General features: G+C 52.4%; 1 protein-coding gene across 1 annotated transcript in view; it reads right to left on the minus strand.

Annotated features, from left to right (window-relative positions):
• RAB11FIP3 (RAB11 family interacting protein 3) overlaps window positions 1–18,376 on the minus strand; it is a 62,666-nt gene that overhangs the window by 10,816 nt on the left and 33,474 nt on the right. Inside the window, exons 4-7 of the mRNA XM_056866264.1 lie at window positions 14,193–14,380; window positions 7,716–7,892; window positions 4,569–4,703; window positions 2,110–2,145 (exon numbers count right to left, since the gene is read on the minus strand). Coding sequence (XP_056722242.1) covers window positions 2,110–2,145; window positions 4,569–4,703; window positions 7,716–7,892; window positions 14,193–14,380 — 536 coding nt within the window. The remainder of the gene's footprint in view (window positions 1–2,109; window positions 2,146–4,568; window positions 4,704–7,715; window positions 7,893–14,192; window positions 14,381–18,376) is intronic.

Below are 18,376 nucleotides of genomic sequence, written 5' to 3' on the forward strand. Positions count from 1 at the left end.
TTTTGATCAGCTGTTCACCAGCGATATGTTGTTGTTTTTAATCACAGAAGAGGTGTTCAATGTCCCACCCGAAGGCCACGAGAAGGAGTTGAGCATGAAAAGGGAGAAAGACTCTCGTCCGTCTGCAAGCAGAGGACCTCTCCTCTATATTAAAAAATGTTAGCAGCTGCAGGGCAGAGAGGAAAAGAACCTCAGGGTGTTAAGAGCCTCATGTTGCTGACCTCTCAAGGGAAAACGAAGAAGTGCTGGTTTTTATCTGCCGACTTCCTCTGCCTTTGAAGGAGAATCAAAGCGGCTTACAGTCTCCTGCCCTTCCTCTCCCCACACCTTGTGAGGTAGGTGGGGCTGAAAGAGTTTGGAGAGAACTGTGACTGGCCCAAGGTCACCCAGCTGGCTTTTTGTGGAGGAGTGGGGAATCGAACCCGGCTCTCCAGATTAGAGTCCGCCGCTCTTAACCACTACACCACGCTGGCCCACTGGGTGCCACCTGTACCCAAAGAGGTTTGTAGGCATTTGCTTGGGAACGCTGGTTCGGGAATACTGCTGCATGCAGTGCAGAAGAAGAGGAAGAGTTGGTTTTTATATGCCGACTTTCTCTACCACTTAAGGCAGACTCAAACCGGCTTACAATCACCTTCCCTTCCCCTGCCCACAACAGACACCCTGTGAGGCAGGTGGGTCTGAGAGAGCTGTGACTAGCCCAAGGTAACCCAGCTGGCTTTGTGCGGAGGAAAGGGGAAACAAACCCAGTTCACCAGATGAGCCTCCGCCGGTTCAAACCCGGTTCTCCAGATCAGAGTCCACCGCTCTTAACCACTATACCATGCTGAAGAAGGGGCTCATCTTTAGGTTTGGGGAAGGGAGGGGCCCTTGGGGCAAGAAGTCCTTCCCCACCAGTGAAGCCACCTACTCGCTCAGCAGGCCGGCAACCACACAGAGGGGCCGACCTCACTGCTGAAGACGGAAAAGGCAGGACAAGCCAACCAGACCGGCTGCTGCTGCCTGCTGGGTGCCCCCTGGCAGTGATTAAGAGCCAAACAGTGGCGAGGAGCCATTCCAAAGGGGTGGTGGGGGCCAGCCATATCTGCCAGAGGATACCAAAGCCCCACACCAGCCCTATGGGAGGAAATGGTTGACCCGTGGCCTGCCTGGTTGGACAGAGCCTCCCTGCCCTCCACCCTATCACAGACCGTCACTGTATCAACCTAAGACCCTGCCAGATGCAAGGGGGGGGGGTCTCACAGGGGAACGAGACAGCAGAGGTTGGACCAGGGAAGTGCGGTCACCCCAGGGGGGGGGGCGAGGACCCATTCCTACAAGTCCTAGCAAACTGCACTTTTGGACTCTGCCTCACACCCCTGTTCTGTGTGGGGCAATGCGGAGGAACCAACACCACAGTGACAATCTGGGAGAGCCATGGAGAGGGGCTGTGGCTCAGTGGTAGAGCATCTGCTCGGCATGCAGAAGGCCCCAGGTTCAATCCCCGGCATCTCCAGTTAAAGGGACCAGGCAAGGAGGTGATGGGAAAGACCTCTGCCTGAGACCCTGGAGAGCCGCTGCCGGTCTGAGCAGACAATACTGACTTTGATGGACCGAGGGCCTAATTCAGTATAAGGGAGCTTCGTGTGTTCAACCCGCAGCAGAAGGGGAGTCCAACTAAGAAGGCCGCTCTCTGAGAGTCTGCGGTCGGAATGCTGCACAGGCACGGTTACAGCGGGAGGGAGTCCCCGGGGGGATCTCCGAGATTGTAACCAAATCCACGAGAACAGCCGATCTCCGAGGCCGATCGGGCCTTGGCACGACACACGGCCCGCCGGCTGCTCAGCAGCTCTGAATGCGAGGCGGGCTCGGAGCGTCAGCAGAGCGAAACGGAACCCAGAGATCCCGGCGCGAGAATCCACCCCGTTCCCGCTAGGGCAAGAGCACCGAGCCTGAGGAAGTTACCCACAGGCGACAACTGGCAAAAAGGCAGGGTTGTGGAGATGCTGTCCCTGAGCCCCGCCCCACGAGGTGGGTAAACAAGACAACAGCATGCGGGAGAAGCCTGCGCCGGGACCTTCAAGAACCAAACAGAAGGAAGTAGGGGGGAAAGAAGCCAGGTCAGCGTACCTTGCTACCTTCTTGCTCGAGAGTCTCTTATTGGGACTGTGGAATGAACAACAGGAAAAACTAAGTCAGGAAAGCTGAAACGGGAGAGCAGCGGGGAAACAGGAAGCCGGCAAAGACGGGGGCATATCCTTTACAACTCACAGCACAGCACAAAACACAGCACACCCGGGGCATGCACTGAGCGCCTCCCCCCCATCCTGCACCCAGCACCGACGCTTCACACGCAGCCTGAGAGCGTTTTCGCGCTGGCTGTGCCCTCAGAAGTCGCCCCAGACCCACCCAAGGTGTTCTTCTTTCCCCCAACCCAACTGCCTCCGCCCACTGGCCAGCTCCAGCCTTGAAAGCAGATCCTCACGCTAAATAATAGAACCGTCTGGCGGGACCTTGGCCCGGTTACCGGCGGAAGGAAACCCGCACCAGATTCAAACTCCCCCGGACAGTTTGCACCTTGCAACGAGCGATGACTTGGTCCAGATGAGCGCCAGGAGCCCATGGGACACAACTCAAACGTATCACAGAAACTTATTCATTATTCGTTTTATGTATTTATTGAATCCATTTGTACCCTTCCTCTCCCACCCCCATGGGGAACCAAAGTGGCTCACGTCGCTCTCCTCTCCTCCCATTTATCCTCAAGACAACCCTGTGAGGTACGTCAGGGCTGAGAGCGCGCGACCGGCCCAAAGTCATCCAGTGAGCTTCCATGGCACAAGTGGGGACTTGAACCCGGGTCTCCCAGATATCGGTCTGACACTTCTAACCACTACACCGCCCTGGCTCTCGTTTCGGAGACTCCGTGATTCATCAGAGGGCTTTGCGCCTGGGAATGTCTAGCAAGTGCACCTTACGTGGGCCCTGGGGGGAGATTTGTCCAGCTGCCATTATGGCGGACACAGGGAGGAACTGGAAGACAGCGATAAGCCCGGGACCTGTGTGACACCCCCCCCATCCCCAAGCCTTTAAACCTACTTGAGTATCAGCTCTTGGGCCCCTCCTTCAGGGAGGCGAGAGCTACCAGGAGCGGGGCCTTCTCGGTGATAGCCCCAGAGTAAGGTAGCGTTGTCCCTCTGCATGACGGCCCTCGTAAGAAAACAATTTCACCCTTGATTGATAAAATGAAATCCAGCCAAGAATCTTCCATGTGCCATTTTTTAATGAATGACTCTATCCCTGAAAGGTGGCGGAATTTTTTGATGGAAGTTGTCCAGACCAGGACCAAAGTTTAAATTATATTTATATGGGAAACGTATGGATTGAGGATTCTCGTGTACTGTCTATGCTATATTTCTGAGAATATGCCAATAAAGGTTGATTGACTGATTGATTGATAGTGCTCTCCCCTGGAAAAAAATCCATATTCTCTGATCTCTTCTTGTCAACAGATGGAAGACTTTAAAAAATATATATTGTCAGGCAAGCGGGATTCTTATTGGGGGACTCATTTTTTTAGTTAAGTGTCCTATTTGAGTTTGTACGTTGTGGTCAATCTCGTCAACATTCTTCAGTCGAAAGGACAGCCTGTTAAGTAAGTACTGTTATTAAACGCCCTACAAGCCACTTCCCCCTCCTCAAGACTCAGCTTCTGGATCTCCCCACCCCAAGACTGCCCCCCCTGAGATCACCCAAAGCTCCCCTTCTTCTTCCTCAGCGAAACTGCTCCCCCCCCCCATCCCACTGACCCGACACGGATCACCCGGCAGACTAGAAATAGAGCGCTGCAGACGTGAACAGACAACAGATCATGCAAAAGGGGGGCGCCCCCCCCGACGGCAAGCAAGGAAAGATGGAAGGACTCCCACAGGAGACCCGTCCGCGCTTTGTCCAGGGGCAGGCGCCATTGCGGGATTGAAAGACTCTCGGGCGAAAACTGCCCGGTTCACCAGATTCCCAGAGGGCTTCAACAAGAAATCACTGACCCCATAGATAAAGCATCAGAGCGGCTTGTCTAGGGCAGGGGGGTCCCCGGCCTTTTTAGAGCCTGCGGGCACCTTCGGCATCATGGGCGAGGCCACAAAACGGCTGCCGCGGCTTCCCTTCGGTCGCACAGCGAAGATCCTCGAGCTGCGCTGGCAGCCGCCGCCAAAGCAACGCTTCTAAAAACCTGCGCAGGAAATCAAATCTCCGACAGCAGGTCAGAAGCATTGCTGGGCAAATGCCCCGCCTGGCCCCACCCACTTTCTAAAAAATACTTGGTGGGTACCAGAACAGATGTTGGTGGGCAACCGAGTGATTTTCATGGCGGAGGTGAGCCTTGAACCATCGCGGCTTGATCTATGGGTCAATTTCTTTGCTTCTAGGCCAAAAAGCTTTCCTTTTGGACACAAGCCCATTTCCATTTTAGGCGTACGAATCACGCAGGATGGGGGGAGTCCTTCCTTCCCTCGAACGCGCCCTTCATGCACTTTTGGGTTTTGTTTTGTTAAAACGAGAGTAAAACGGCCAAGCACAAACCCGGTTACCTATTCATTTCAAGATCGCTCAGGCGAGCGGAAAGGTCCTCAAGGCGATTGATGTGTTTGTGGCACTGGCTACAGTAAAACTCAAACGCCTCGTCAGTGATAATGCTGTGCAGTTTGGTGGTGAGTGGGTTGGCGCTGGAGAGAGCAGAAGTGGCATCCGTTTAGTGCGAACGGGACACACGGGCGGGGGCGGGAGGCTTCCGGCCGACGTGTGGCTTCCAGAAGTTAAGTTTCTCCAGACCCTCAAACAGACCAGTATTTTGGAGGGGTTCCTTTGCCCCTGAAGACTTCCTAGAGAGGTGGTAAGTGCTCCTTCCCTGGAGGTTTCTAAGCAGAGGCTGGCCATCGGTCAGTAATGCTGATTCTATGACCTTGGGCAGTTGATGAGAGGGAGGGCATCTTGGCCATCTTACAAGCATTAGGGGTCACTGGGGGTGTGTGGGGGAGGTAGTTGTGAATTTCCTGCATTGTGCAGCGGGTTGGACTAGATGACCCTGGTGGTCCCTTCCAACTCTATGATTCTATGATATATATATATATATATATATATATATATATATATATATATATATATATATATATATATATATTTTAATAGCCTGCTTTGTGTGTTCCCCCCCCCCCCCCGACGTCTTAGGCTCATTGAATCACCGCTCCCAGTGGGGCAGGGCACCTACCGGCCCAGGCGAGATCTTCCACCTGCTCCCAAACCTGGCCCCACCAAGCTCTGACCTTCATTCTTCCTTCACTGCCTGCGGTTGCTTGAACAACAACAGAGGAGCAAACAAACGTTTGGGAGAGAGAAAACAGAAAGTCCAAGTCAGTCAAGCGGGCTGTGCTGGAAACCCTCCCAGAAAAGGTGGAGGATGGAAGCTGGGCAGAGAACTGAACTCCCATCTATCACTTTCCTTTTTATCCCAGCCCTTCCTCTCCAAGGAACCCGGGAGGGGCACGCCTAGTTCTCCTATCGTCAGTTTTGGCCCACACCACCACCCTGGGAGGTAGGCAGGGCTGTGAGAGAGTACCTGGCCCCGGGTCGCCCGCCAACGTTCAAGGCAGAGCGGGGATTCGAACCCAGGTCTCCCGAGTCCTAGCCCAACACTCTCCCAACTATGCTGCGCTGGCTCTCAGGACTCTGCCCCAGTTGAGCAAGAGTAGCCCAGATGGCCAGCCTGAAGGAGGATCTCCGGCAGCCTTTTCTTTGGGGTGTGCTGAGACCGGTAGCGAGGACGTAATATTCGGCCGAGGCCAGCGTGCGTTACACATTCACTTTAATGGAAGAAACTTCTGGAAGCCACAAGGTTGCGCCGGAGGGAGGCTAAACAGTGATAAACCGCGACTGGAAGGTTAACGCACAACACACACACACAGAGGAGCGAGCCAACAGAAACAAGGTTAAACGCTCAAATCTACCTGGAAAGGAAAAAGTCAGCCAGTTAAACGGCAAACTAAGCACTGTTTGCTGAGCCCGCACCCAGAAACTGTACAGGAGAGTGACAAGCCAGTTTAAAGCTACAGGAGGCTGGAAACTTTGGTTTGGCATTGCACCCCCAGGAGGCCTATAAAGAACTACCGGTGACATGAAGCCTCTTGAAAACTGCAAGCTCAGCTCTCATAAAAGTTGGGGGACGGGGAGAGAGAGAGAGGATTTCCTTTTCCTCTGGAGAGTCACTTTTTTAGAGGAGTTTTCTTTCCGCTTGCGGGGGTCCAGCAAAAGCTGCCGCCGCTGCCAAAAGGCAAGCGTCTGGAGTGAGAAGCGGCGGAGGAGAAACAGGGCTTGTCCTTTGGAAGCCGTCAGGCGTATGGGGTGGGGGGAGACAGGCGATGCTCGAGACGTTCTCGATATTAAACAAAAATGACCCACGGTGTCAACTGTACAGGGCTGCTGGCTCTGGCACGTGAGATGGAGGGAAGCCCTTAAACAGAACCATGGCTTCCTATACTGTAACTGACCCCCCCCCCCAAGGTTTTGCAGAATCTCCTCTAGGGTGAAAGACTGTTTTTATGCTGCAGCAGCCTGAGGGGGTGGGGGGAGAAAAAGAGGAAGAAGAGGAAGAGCTGGTTTTTATATGCCGACTTTCTCTACCACTTAAGGAAGACTCAAACTGGCTTGCAACCACCTTCCCCTCACCACAACAGACACTCTGTGAGGTAGGTGGGGCTGAGAGAGTGTGACTAGCCCAAGGTCACCCAGCTGGCTTCAGGTGGAGGAATGGGGAAACCAACCCAGTTCACCAGATTAGCTCCCTTCTCTGCTAATTCCCTCCCACGGGCTGCATGAACAGCTACACCGAGCAAGCCGGCTGCGTATCTTGGTGGTTTGGGGGGGGGGGGTATCAGAGTGACAAACAAGCTCACTGGAAACCACGCTGTCTCCAGTTCGCACGGAACAGGTGTACTTCACCGGAGCCTGGAGGCTCACGCCTGGACTGCAGGACGGCTAACTACGACCATCTGATTCGAGGTCATTTCAGAAGTAAAACAGAACATTTCCCCTCTTTTCGTGACTCGTGAGGTTGCATGCACGAGACGGCCGGAGGTGGGGTGGAGAACATGCCAGGTTGCAACAGCTCCTGTGAAAACCACGCTCAGGCCCTGCTCGTATCCGACAGCCACCCAAGTTCCCAAAACCGAGCTGAGGAAGAGAAACCATGTGGCTCCAGCAGAACCAGGCCACATGTCCCCTTGCGCCCAGATGCCACGGTTCAGCCGACTTCTGCCACGCTGCTGAAAGGGTTCTGGGAAGCATCTAAGCATCAAGAACACAGCAAGTCACAACCTGGAGCAATCACGCGAGTCCTGCTCTCGGCGTGCCTTGGGGAGATCCCGGCGCGGCTGCTCAGTTTGAAGCAACCAGGAAGACGTCTCAAGCATCTGCACGGATGTTTCTGCACAGAACATGTCCCCCCTCTGTGCAAGATAACCACCAGCTGCCCTCCACTTTATGCTACAGTCCAGTTTCTCTCTCTCTCTCTGTAGGAGAGGATACACTTTGAGCATTCCTTGAAAACCTTCACGGAAACATGAAACACCGCCCCTTCCCCGTTGACTGCACTGGCGAGGCAGCGTTGGCAACACGCCCACGAAGACCCAACCCAGACCCCAAAGCCCAGTACGCATAACGGGCAACCACTGACTCGCCGTTACCTGGGAGAGAGGAAGGACGAGCCGCTGTAGCTGCTTTCCCCGTTGCACAGGCCGTCCGAGAAGAGATCCGCCTCGTTCCCTTCCCCGTAATCCTCAAACTGCTCCTCCCCGCTAATCACGGTGACGATGGAGTGATCGTTGATGTCCGAGCACAAGGGGAGGTCACGGGGGTGAGATCTGTCCAGGGAAAAGAAGAGTCAGGGACGAGGGAGGCCCAGGTAGGCAGCCGCCGCCAGTCGGTGGGCCCCGCCCAATCGAGACCACCGCTTCCCTATGGAGAATAAAGGTGGTGGCCTGAGCTTATGGGGGCCACGGGAAAGTGGGAGGACCCCAAGTTCCACAGCACAGGTTACCCTTCCTTTTCAGAGGTCTGTATGCTGCCGGCGCCATCAGCCAGAAGCAGGGCCTCTTTTGGGGTGGCCTCTCTCATCAAAGAGACTCTTTGGAGGTTGGCCTCCCCTGCTGCAGGACCTGGGTTTTTTAAAATTGACATCTCCTTACTCAAACTCGGTGATGGCACCAACCACTCTGGTATCCTTTTGTCAGACACATTTATCTGTTAGTATGGCTAGATTTGCCTGGCTGGCAACTAAAATAAGACAAAAGGCTCTGGTATAATCAATCTGTGATTAGAATCTCTGCTGTTTTACGCGTGTCTTGGGAGGATTTTATCCCTCTATTCCGGTTTTTAATCACTACCTTTTTATTTTTTGTATTATCCGTCTATAACTATTTATGCATGCATTTAATTTCAACTTTTTTAAGGGTATTTGATGGTCTATGACTGCAAATAAAGTCTGACTGACTCTGCCATCTTGCAGAACCTACAGCTCCGCCTCACGGTGATTCGCCGCAGGGACCCAACCAACCCCAGACAGCGTACAAGCGGCACGCGCCAGGATATGGGGCTACGGCAACATCCCGCCAGTTCGAGAGAACACTGCCTTGCGGAAGGTACTACCACATACCCATATGTGTAAGATTTTTTAAATATATATATAATATTTAAAATTACAATAATGCAACATTAAAAAACAACCTTCTTAACAAACAAACATCGACCAGTACTTATAAAACCTATAAAACATATAACTTTCTAAATAATCACTCTCTTTATGAACCACCACCGACAGAATCTAAACTTTTAAGCGTGTTCTCCATCTTGGATATAGTGGGATTCCATATTCTATTCAATTCCTCTTTTTGTTATTTTGATAGTTAAGTTAATTTAAACAACACATAGATCTCTCTTACTTTGTCGAACCAGCTATTTAAGCTTGGAGAGTTTGCTCCTTTCCAGCATCTGGCAAAATTTATCCTTGCTAATGTTACCATATGGAGGAATACATCAAGAAGTTTCTTATTCATAGTCGGTAAACGGTTTAACAAGATTCTTTCTGGATTCATGGGTATTTCCATTTCCAGACCTTTAGATATTATGTTTATCACATTTTTTCCCAATAAACGATAGCTCTAGCACACTCCCACCACATATGGTAAAAATCGGCCTTATCCCTCTTACAAAACCAACATTTATTTGCGTCTTCCTTTAAGTCCGACATTTTTCTGTATACTGATAGGGGATAGATGCCACATATATACCCTTTTATATAGATTCTCTCTGATCGATAAACTTATTGTGAAATTTAAACCTTTTGTGAATATAAATGCCCATTTGTCATCACCCGATACATAGCCAAGCTTCTTATTCCACTTCTCTTGATAAGGGTTTTGTTTTTGACCATCAAGTCACAGAGGCTGGCGGCCCCGGGACCACGAGCGAGTCCTTCCAAAGTTCAACCGCGGCTGCACTCCAGGAATGCTTAATCCTGTTACGGGTCCAGAAGCAAGCAAAAAGTCCCGTAACCCACCAACGACACACACATTCCTGGGTAGCTCTCTCTCTCCTCCTCACAAGCATTTTGCCACGCACGGGTTTAGGCACAGGGGCACCCGATCACATGGAATGCCAGGTTTGGGCGCCAGTTTGCATCTGGCCCCAGAGTGCCTGCCGCCTTCCTAGCAGGGCCAAGCCATGCGGGCCTCTGTTCTCCACCAGGAAAAGGAGAACCGCCGTCCCCCGCATCTCGCAGGCCTGTTGTGTGGGCTGGCGAGATAATGTGGGGTTGGGAACGGGCTGGACTTTATGAGCTGAGATGGGAACACTCAACCCCAGGCATTGGCTTCATAAGGTTCCCTGGAAGCTGGGTTTCCAAACTAGGAATCCGCACATGGAACAAAATGGGAGGGCTCGGAAAGCACCACTTCCTGACTCGATTTAAAAGGGGAAACGCAGAATTATCAACTGTTCTGTAGATATAAATGCGTTATCGTATTTTTTATGTGCCCGCGGACAGAATAGCCGTGCTTGACTCCCGGAAACAGGGGCGGAGGCTGCGTTATCAGCCTCCGCCCGCGTACCAAGAAGAGGTGTTGAAAAACGCCCAGCAGAGCAGAACGTGAGAGTCGAGGATTGGCCCAGAAGCCGACCAAGACGGGAAAGCTCAGAACGACCTTCCCAAATACGGTGGACAATTCGTGGAGCGCTCAGATGGTGACCAAATCCACACTCGGTCCCACTGACGCAGCTTCACTGAGAATCTTTCTGCTGTAGTCAGAACCCCTGCGCATAGGCACCCCGTGGTCCCGCCAGGTGGCTTACGGGACCGTCTCGAGTCAGACAGCCCAAACCAATTTGCTAGAACTCGTTTCTCCCAAGACCCACAAAAGCCTCGCTGTGATGATCTGAAGCTTAGGGCCAGCGTCCGTGTGCATTTTTCGATGGAGAGAGGCTCCGGTCTTTCAGTAGCAGCCCGGCAGCTATAAATTTACGAGAAGGAGAAGTTGGTTTTTATATGCTGACTTTCTCCACCACTTAAGGAAGAATCAAACCGGCTTACAATCGCCTTCCCCTTCTCCTCCCTGCAACAAACACCCTGGGAGGTAGGTGGGGCTGAGAGACCTGTGACTAGCTCAAGGTCACCCAGCTGGCTTCATGTGGAGGAGTGGGGAAACAAATCCAGTTCCCCAGATTAGCCTCCACCGCTCATGTGGAGGAGTGGGGAATCAAACCCGGTTCTCCAGATCAGACTCCACCGCTCCAAACCCCCGCTCTTAACCACTACACCACGCTGGCTCCCTTCACAAAAGGAGGGGGCCCTCCCAGTCCCTACCCCCAAAGGCCACCACCTGCCAACTGTTGCCTGTTACCACATTGGTATCCCCATCCCTTCCTTCAAAAGAGCTCAGGGAGGCACACACAGGATTCTCCCGCAGTGCCCTCTGCACATGCGTCTGGGACATGCCAGCCAGAGACATGGCAACCGGCCCAAGGCGGTCGAGTCTTCCGCCTGGGCAGGGAACTGAAGTGGGTGGGGGGACCCCGTGAACCCAACCCCATCAGCAGCCACGCGGCCCAGCCATCCTTTCAGGTAGCCGCTGCGGCAAGCCTCTTGCCCTGAAGAGTCAGCCCTGTGTGACTCCTGCCCGAGGCTTACAGGAGCAGAAAACCAGCAGGTCAAGCTTTGCCCGCCGCTGGGCCTGCCATTTGCGGAAAACACCCCTCTTCCATTACGTTACTTCCATCTCGAAGGCAGGCGGTCATTTACGAAGCCGGGGTCAACCATGACCCGCTGAATAAGGCCTCTGTCGTCTTGCGCTAAGGGACGCCCAGACCGATCTAGCCAGGAGAACTAGCAGCACAGTTTGCTTCCTGCCTTCTCCTACTGCATCTATACCAGGCTCCCGCCAGCCTGCCTCATTGGCTTCTTCTGCATCATCCACACAAGAGAATCCATTTTCTCCGAGGCATGGGATTGCCCAGCCAAGAACATGCAAACCAGCTGGACAGGAAGATCCAGTACTCTTCTGGTCATCATTAAAATTCCCCTTCTTTATCCTGATGCACATCTCCCAGTCCCATTTGGCTCTGCAGACATGCAGGCCTGGGAGTTTTCCTCCCGATGCCGCCAGAGCAATAAGGCCCCTGGGACTCTCCGCCCTTAGCGCCCGTCCCCGACTCCCGGTCCTTCCCCAGAAGTCAAAGGCCGCCCCTCACCCCCCGGCCACCACACACCCACGCTCCCAGAGATGCCCCCCTGCAAAAGGCACCTGTACCTACAGAAAGGCAAGCTGGAGGCTTTCCGCCATGTCCCCAGGAGGCCGAGCGGGACGGAGGCAGGCGGGCATGCCTGCCGATTCTCCCCCTGGAGGAAAAGGTCCCTGTGGGCTCAGAGCTCGGAAGCCGATTAGGGATGGAGGGTTAGCAACGGCTGGAGCCAAGGGCTTGTCAGCAAAGAACACCCCGGCGGGCAGGTTAATCCCATTCCCCGTCTTAAGCTGCAGAAGGCCTCCCAAACGGCGAGCCACCCTTTCGGCTCCAAAGCAGCCGGCGGCCTCGTTCCCCTCTCCTCCGTTCTATCCTTGCAACAACCACCCTGCGAGGTGGATGGGGCGGACAGAGCGGCTAGCCCTCGAGGTGAGCTGGCGAGCTTTGACAGCGGAGTGGGAATTTGAACCTGGCTCTCCTCGGCTGATTCACTAACCAGTCCACACCGTGCCCCCCTTACGCAAGCTTCACTGGAATCTGTGACAGGCTTAGCCGGATTCCCAGAAGCGCTGGATGCTTTTAATTTTAAAAGTCGGCACACAAAACAGGTCACAATGCTATTGGGTATAATACCCGAAGAAGTCGACAAAAAAAATCTAGCGAACTGTTTAACTACGTGATCACGGCGGCCAGAACAGTGCTGGCAACAAAGTGGAAACAAGAGGAAACCCCAAAAACAGAAACCTGGAGAGAAAAAGAAGACTGATGGGAGACTTTCAGGAAAAATGGAAGCTATATTTTGATTGCGCTAAGCTAAACCCTTAATTGAACATAGTAGATCACAGATTACAGCCTACAACAGTTTTGGTTAGAAAGTTAAATAATTGTCAGCTAAGCTAAGTTGAACACATAAAAAAAAATAACAACGTGAAATGCAGGAGAAGTAATAGCATGGTGTTAGGTTGATATAAAAAATGAATTTCTAAAAACAACATTAATATGATTAGCGTAAAGGTCCCCTGTGCAAGCACCGGATCATTCCTGACCCATGGGGTGACGTCACATCCCGACGTTTACTAGGCAGACTTTGTTTACGGGGTGGTTTGCCAGTGCCTTCCCCAGTCGTCTTTCCTTTACCCCCAGCAAGCTGGGTCCTCATTTGACCGACCTCGGAAGGATGGAAGGCGGAATCAACCTTGAGCCGGCTACCTGAAACCAACTTCTATTGGGATCGAACTCAGGTCGTGAGCAAAGCTTGGACTGCAGTACTGCAGCTTACCACTCTGCGCCACGGGGCTCCTATGATCAGCATACAGATTAAATGAAATGATTATAGAATGGTAGTCCTACTACTTAGAATTGTTAATCTAAGATAAATATAATACAGAATAGTGATAGCAATCAGATCATTTTATGACAACTTGTTAAACAATGACTACGTATATATGGCTCTCCTGAGAAGATGTAATTTTGGGAATGTATGTGTTGTATGTATGTTTTGGGAATGTATGTGTTGTACGTATATTTTGGGAATGTATGTGTTGTACGTATGTTTTATCTATCTTCAATTTAAAAACAAAACAAAAAAGGGGTCACTTTCGATGTTTCCAGTGTGACCAACGTGCTTCCCTCTTCAGCAACTGCCCAAGATTTTCCTGCTGGTTAACTTCATAGTTTGCTAACAGGTTCACCTCCTGACCTTTCTCCAAGTAGCTCAGGGCAGCCTACATTGTCCCCCCCCCCTCCTTTTATCCCCACATCCATCCTAAGAGATAGGTTGAGGGTTTTTGGAGGTTTTCAAGCAGAGGCTAGATGGCCATCGGTCAGCACTGCTGATTCTGTGACCTCAGGCAGATCACGAGAGGGAGGGCAGGGAGGGTGGTGTCAGTGTTTGGCTCTCGTGACCCTTTCTTGCATGCCCAGGGTAGCGCCGATCGCCACTTTGGGGTCAGGAAGCCATTTTCCTCCAAGCCAGATTGGCCAGGGATCCTGGAGGGGGTTTTTTGGCCACCTTCTGGGTGTGGAGTAGGGGTCACTGGGGGTGGGAAGGGGAAGGTAGTTGTGAACTTCCTGCATTGTGCAGGGGGGTTGGACTAGATGACCCTGGTGTCCCTTTCAACTCTATGAGGGAGAGACCGTGGCTCAGTGGTGGAGCATCTGCTTGGCATGCAGAAGGCCCCAGATTCAATCCCTGGCATCTCCAGTTAAAGGGACTAGGCAAGTAGGTGATGTGAAAGACCTTTCTCTGCCTGAGACCCTGGAGAGCCACTGCTGGTCTGAGTAGACAATACTGACTTTGATGGACCCAGGGTCTGGTTCAATAGAAGGCAGCTTCATGTGTGACGGGCCCCAAGCTTTCCACCCAATGTTCATCCCCTACCCGCACTCCGCTGTGCTCCAGCCTGGCTTAGGCGGGGAGAGGCACCTACCCGTTCTCCGGGTCCTCGATGGCATCCGTGTACTCCGAGTGCACGGTGGAGTCAATCGCGCTGTCCGTCTCCACTTCGTCGTGCATCTCGTGGTGCACCAGGGTGCTGGTGTCCTCATCCGTGAACGTCTCGCACTCGCTGTAGGTGCTCTCCGAGCCCATGTATGCGCTGTCCGTCACCTCGTTCGCCTGACGAGAGAGGGGAGAGAAAACAAACGAGCTGCAAGTCAAAGATGGGGGGCTTGCCCGCACCCCTCCCCCCTTTTCGATTCTGTTCTGCTGGACTCCTTTGGGCTCTGAAACGCAATTCGGTTTGAATGAGGAGACTTACCTGCCCCACTAAGTCGCACGAGCGTGTGAGGCTCCCCCTACAATGGAGCGGTGGACTCTGATCTGGAGATCCCGGTTTGATTCCCCACTCCTCCGCATGAAGCCAGCTGGGTGACCTTGGGCTAGTCACAGGTCTCTTAGAGCTCTCTCGACCCTACCTACCTCACAGGTGTCTGTTGCGGGGAGAGGAAGGGGATTGTAAGCCGGTTTGATTCCCCTTTAAGTGATAGAGAAAGTCGGCATATAAAAACCAACTCTTCTTCTTCTACTACTGGGGAGAAGTAGGCATTTGCTCGGAATGGCTAGTAGGCTAGTAGGCATTTGCTCAGGAATGCTGTTTCAGGAATACTGCTGTATGCAGTGAAGAAGAAGAAGAGTTGGTTTTTATATGCCGACTTTCTCTACCACTTAAAGAAGAATCAAACCACTCACGATCCCCTTCCCTTCCCCTCCCCACAACAGGCACCCTGTGAGGTAGGTGGGGCTCAGAGAGCTGTGACTAGCCCAACGTCACCCAGCTGGCTTTGTGTGGAGGAGAGGGGAAACCAACCCAGTTCACCAGATTAGCCTCCGCCGCTCATGTGAGGAATCAAACCGGGTTCTCCAGATCAGACTCCACTGCTCCAAACCACCGCTCTTAACCACCACACCACGCCAGCTCCCCTTTGGAAGGGCAACCGTCGTGTGCCAACGGTGAGTCTTCATGCTGGGGGGAAAAAAGCTTGCCGGTTGCCCCGGGACACTGTGGAGAATCTGTATGCGAGAAAGTCACGCCAGTGCTTCGCTGTTCCCTCCTGCACCAGGGCCCAAGAGTTAATTATTATTTCCCCCAAGCCAACCAAGACTTGGCACTCGGCACAGCAAAAACTAAGACGCAGGCCCTGCCCTTGGGCTTACGAGCTAAAGACAGACACAAAGCAGCTGAGCGAAAGGGAGTGGAGAGGGGGGGAAAGGAGGCAGGCGAGAACAGGCAGGAAAGGCCAGCGGGACCAGGCGAGTTTTTGCGAGGCATTTAAATGCCCCACAGAAATGAGACAGATGCGGGAAGGCGAAGGACTCTGCAGCAGGGTGCAAAGGTAAATAAGCTGAACCCAAGAAATGGAAGAACCGGGAAAGGTGAAAAAGCACGGATGGAGAGAAGAGCGGGTTAAAAAAGTGGGAGCGAGAGAAGTCAGATGCCAGCGGAAGACAGCCGAAGGGCACCTTGGGCCAGAAACTTGCACGCCTGAGCAAACCAAACACAGGCTCTTATCGAGTTTGAAGGAAAGCACGTTTCAAAACTGTACAAGGAGTTCTGCTTTGTAAAGAGGAGAATTAAAAGGCGGGGGGCACGCGCCAGCTCCTTAGCAGTTCTGGGTTACTTTCTCCACATGTGCCAGGAGGGCAAAAAATGAGGCACCTAGGCGAAGCACAAAAAAATTAAAGATCACGTTCTCTTTAGTCAAGCTTCTGGCCGCCCTTTCCGAAATCTCAACGTGGGCAACAAAGAGTTTTTTTAAAAATCTCATGCGTGAGAACGAAGTTCGAAACCAGGCGGAACGCCTTCAATAAACTACACCGCTTGACTCGCCTTTACCATAAATTGGTGAGCTCTTACCACTCCGGAAAGATGCTCCGATGTGGCCGAGGGTCTCACAGAAGAGACCAGGGGCTAACTGGACAGCGGTCACCTCATCCGATCTTTTCCTACCCTTCCAGGTAGATGTTTATAGTTAAGATAGACCCCTGCCGCTGATCTCACAGACTGCCCCGGGTCGCAAGGAGGATGCACCCTAAAGCGACCACAGCCATTCGCAACAGATAGAATCCTAGACTCATAGAATCATGGAGATGGAAGGGACCACCAGGGTCATCTAGTCCAACCCCCTGCACAATGCAGGAAACCCACAACTACCTCCCCCCTACACCCCCAGTGACCCCCACTCCATGCCCAGGAGATGGCCAAGATGCCCTCCCTTCTCATGATCTGCCTAAGGTCATAGAATCAGCATTGCTGACAGATGGCCATCTAGCCTCTGCTTACAAATCTCCAGGGAAGGAGAGCTCACCACCTCCCGAGGAAGCCTGTTCCACTGAGGAACCGCTCTAACTGTTAGAATATTCCTTTTATCCCTTAGAAGCTCCTTGATCAATTGATCTTGAGCAGCATATATCTAGTGTTGGAGGGATATAAGGACTGAAACAAATCTTGCCACTGACAATGTAGCCTTGGGGTCCCTGTCGCTTAGTAAAAAAGGCATTATGTCAGTCAGAGGCATTGGATTTGTATATTAAAAGGGGGGAAATATAGTGCGATCGAAGTTCCTCGTAAAAGCGGCATTCCAAAAGGGCATGGGGTAATGTGTCAATAGAGCCAGAAGAGCAAGGGCAGATCCTGTCTGAGTATGGTATATTCAGAATTCTGCCCTGCATTACCATAGAAGGATTAGCATTCAATCTAGCCAAGCAAAAAGCTCTACAGAGACGAGGAATTGTCAGATAATATGTATAGGCAGGCAGACCACGTGGAGGGGGTATTCCGAAGAACTGGGATGAACAGACGCGACGAGCACGAAAAGTAGTGCTGTTATAATCGAGCTCTTTAATGCGCTTTTTAATTTTGGCAAAAGCTTCAGTTTTCCCAAGATCTGAATATTCAGAATATTAGAATATTAGAATATTCTTCCTAATGTCTAGACGGAAACTCTTTTGATTTAATTTCAACCGTTGGTTCTGGTCCGACCTTCTGGGGCCACAGAAAACTACTCGGCACCCTCCTCTATATGACAGCCCTTCAAGTACTTGAAGGTGGTTATCATATCCCCTCTCAGTCTTCTCCTTTTCAGGCTTATATCTGCACTTCCCACATTTTTGGAAGGATGCGATTCAACGCGGCTTGAGGATTCTCCCCCCCCCCCCCGCCCCTTCATTTAATTCTTCTCCCTCCATGATCCAGGACGTGGTCACTCACCAACAGGTGTTACGGCTCTCGCGTGACCGGACCGTTCTGCTGTGGGGTTTGCAAGAGGAAAAGCAATGACCCGGAACCTCTCTCACACACACAAAACGCAAGCCCCAGCCACCCCACTGCGGTCCCTCGTCAAAAGGTTACAAAAGCAAAAGACATCTGAACACATTCGGAGGCGAGATGCTCCAGATGCTCCAGTTTCGGGCGACCGCTCCAGAAGTGCACTGAGGCTCAAACAAGCTTTTCCGTCCCGCTGCCCAGATTAAACATTAAACCCCAAAGACAGGACCGGCTGGGGAGACGGGCTCCCGTCCCTGACCTGGAGATCCAGTTACCAAAAGGCAGATCCCCACCCCCCCAGCCCCAAATCTTCGCGCACCACCACCCCAGCAAGACCACCTCCTTCCACCTTTGCCCAGCGCCGTGGACGGCAGCCAAAAGGGCAGCTCTTTCACGAGACTCCTCCGCTAAGAAAGTTTGTTTTCTAGATGACCAGCAGACCTGACCTCAGCACATTCCCGCCCACCCATCCTTCCCCAGATAAATCCTTTTTTCAACCTGCCACGAGACAATGGATAACCATTGTTTTTAAGGGGTGGCATTCCAGAGGGGTAGCCAAGTTAGAGGCTGGGCCAGAAACCATCCCGCTTCCTCCCCCCCCCCCCGCTACAGGAAGGGATGGCTAGTAAAACACGCACTAAACCCCCTCCATTGTTCTGGGTTTTTTTACATTTCGCCTTGCGAGATAATGCCAAACGGACCGACTCCCGCGTTCTTTTGCGGATACTTTCCGAAGCTGTTCTAGAGTCTTAACTTCTGGAGCAACCAAGATACCCTGGGGCCCAGATCTCATCCACGAAGCCGTCCCCGTTGGCTCTGAGGTGCCCCAAGGATAACCTTGGGAAATC

The sequence above is a fragment of the Euleptes europaea genome, chromosome 21, assembly GCF_029931775.1.
Source record: "Euleptes europaea isolate rEulEur1 chromosome 21, rEulEur1.hap1, whole genome shotgun sequence".
NCBI lineage: Eukaryota > Metazoa > Chordata > Lepidosauria > Squamata > Sphaerodactylidae > Euleptes > Euleptes europaea.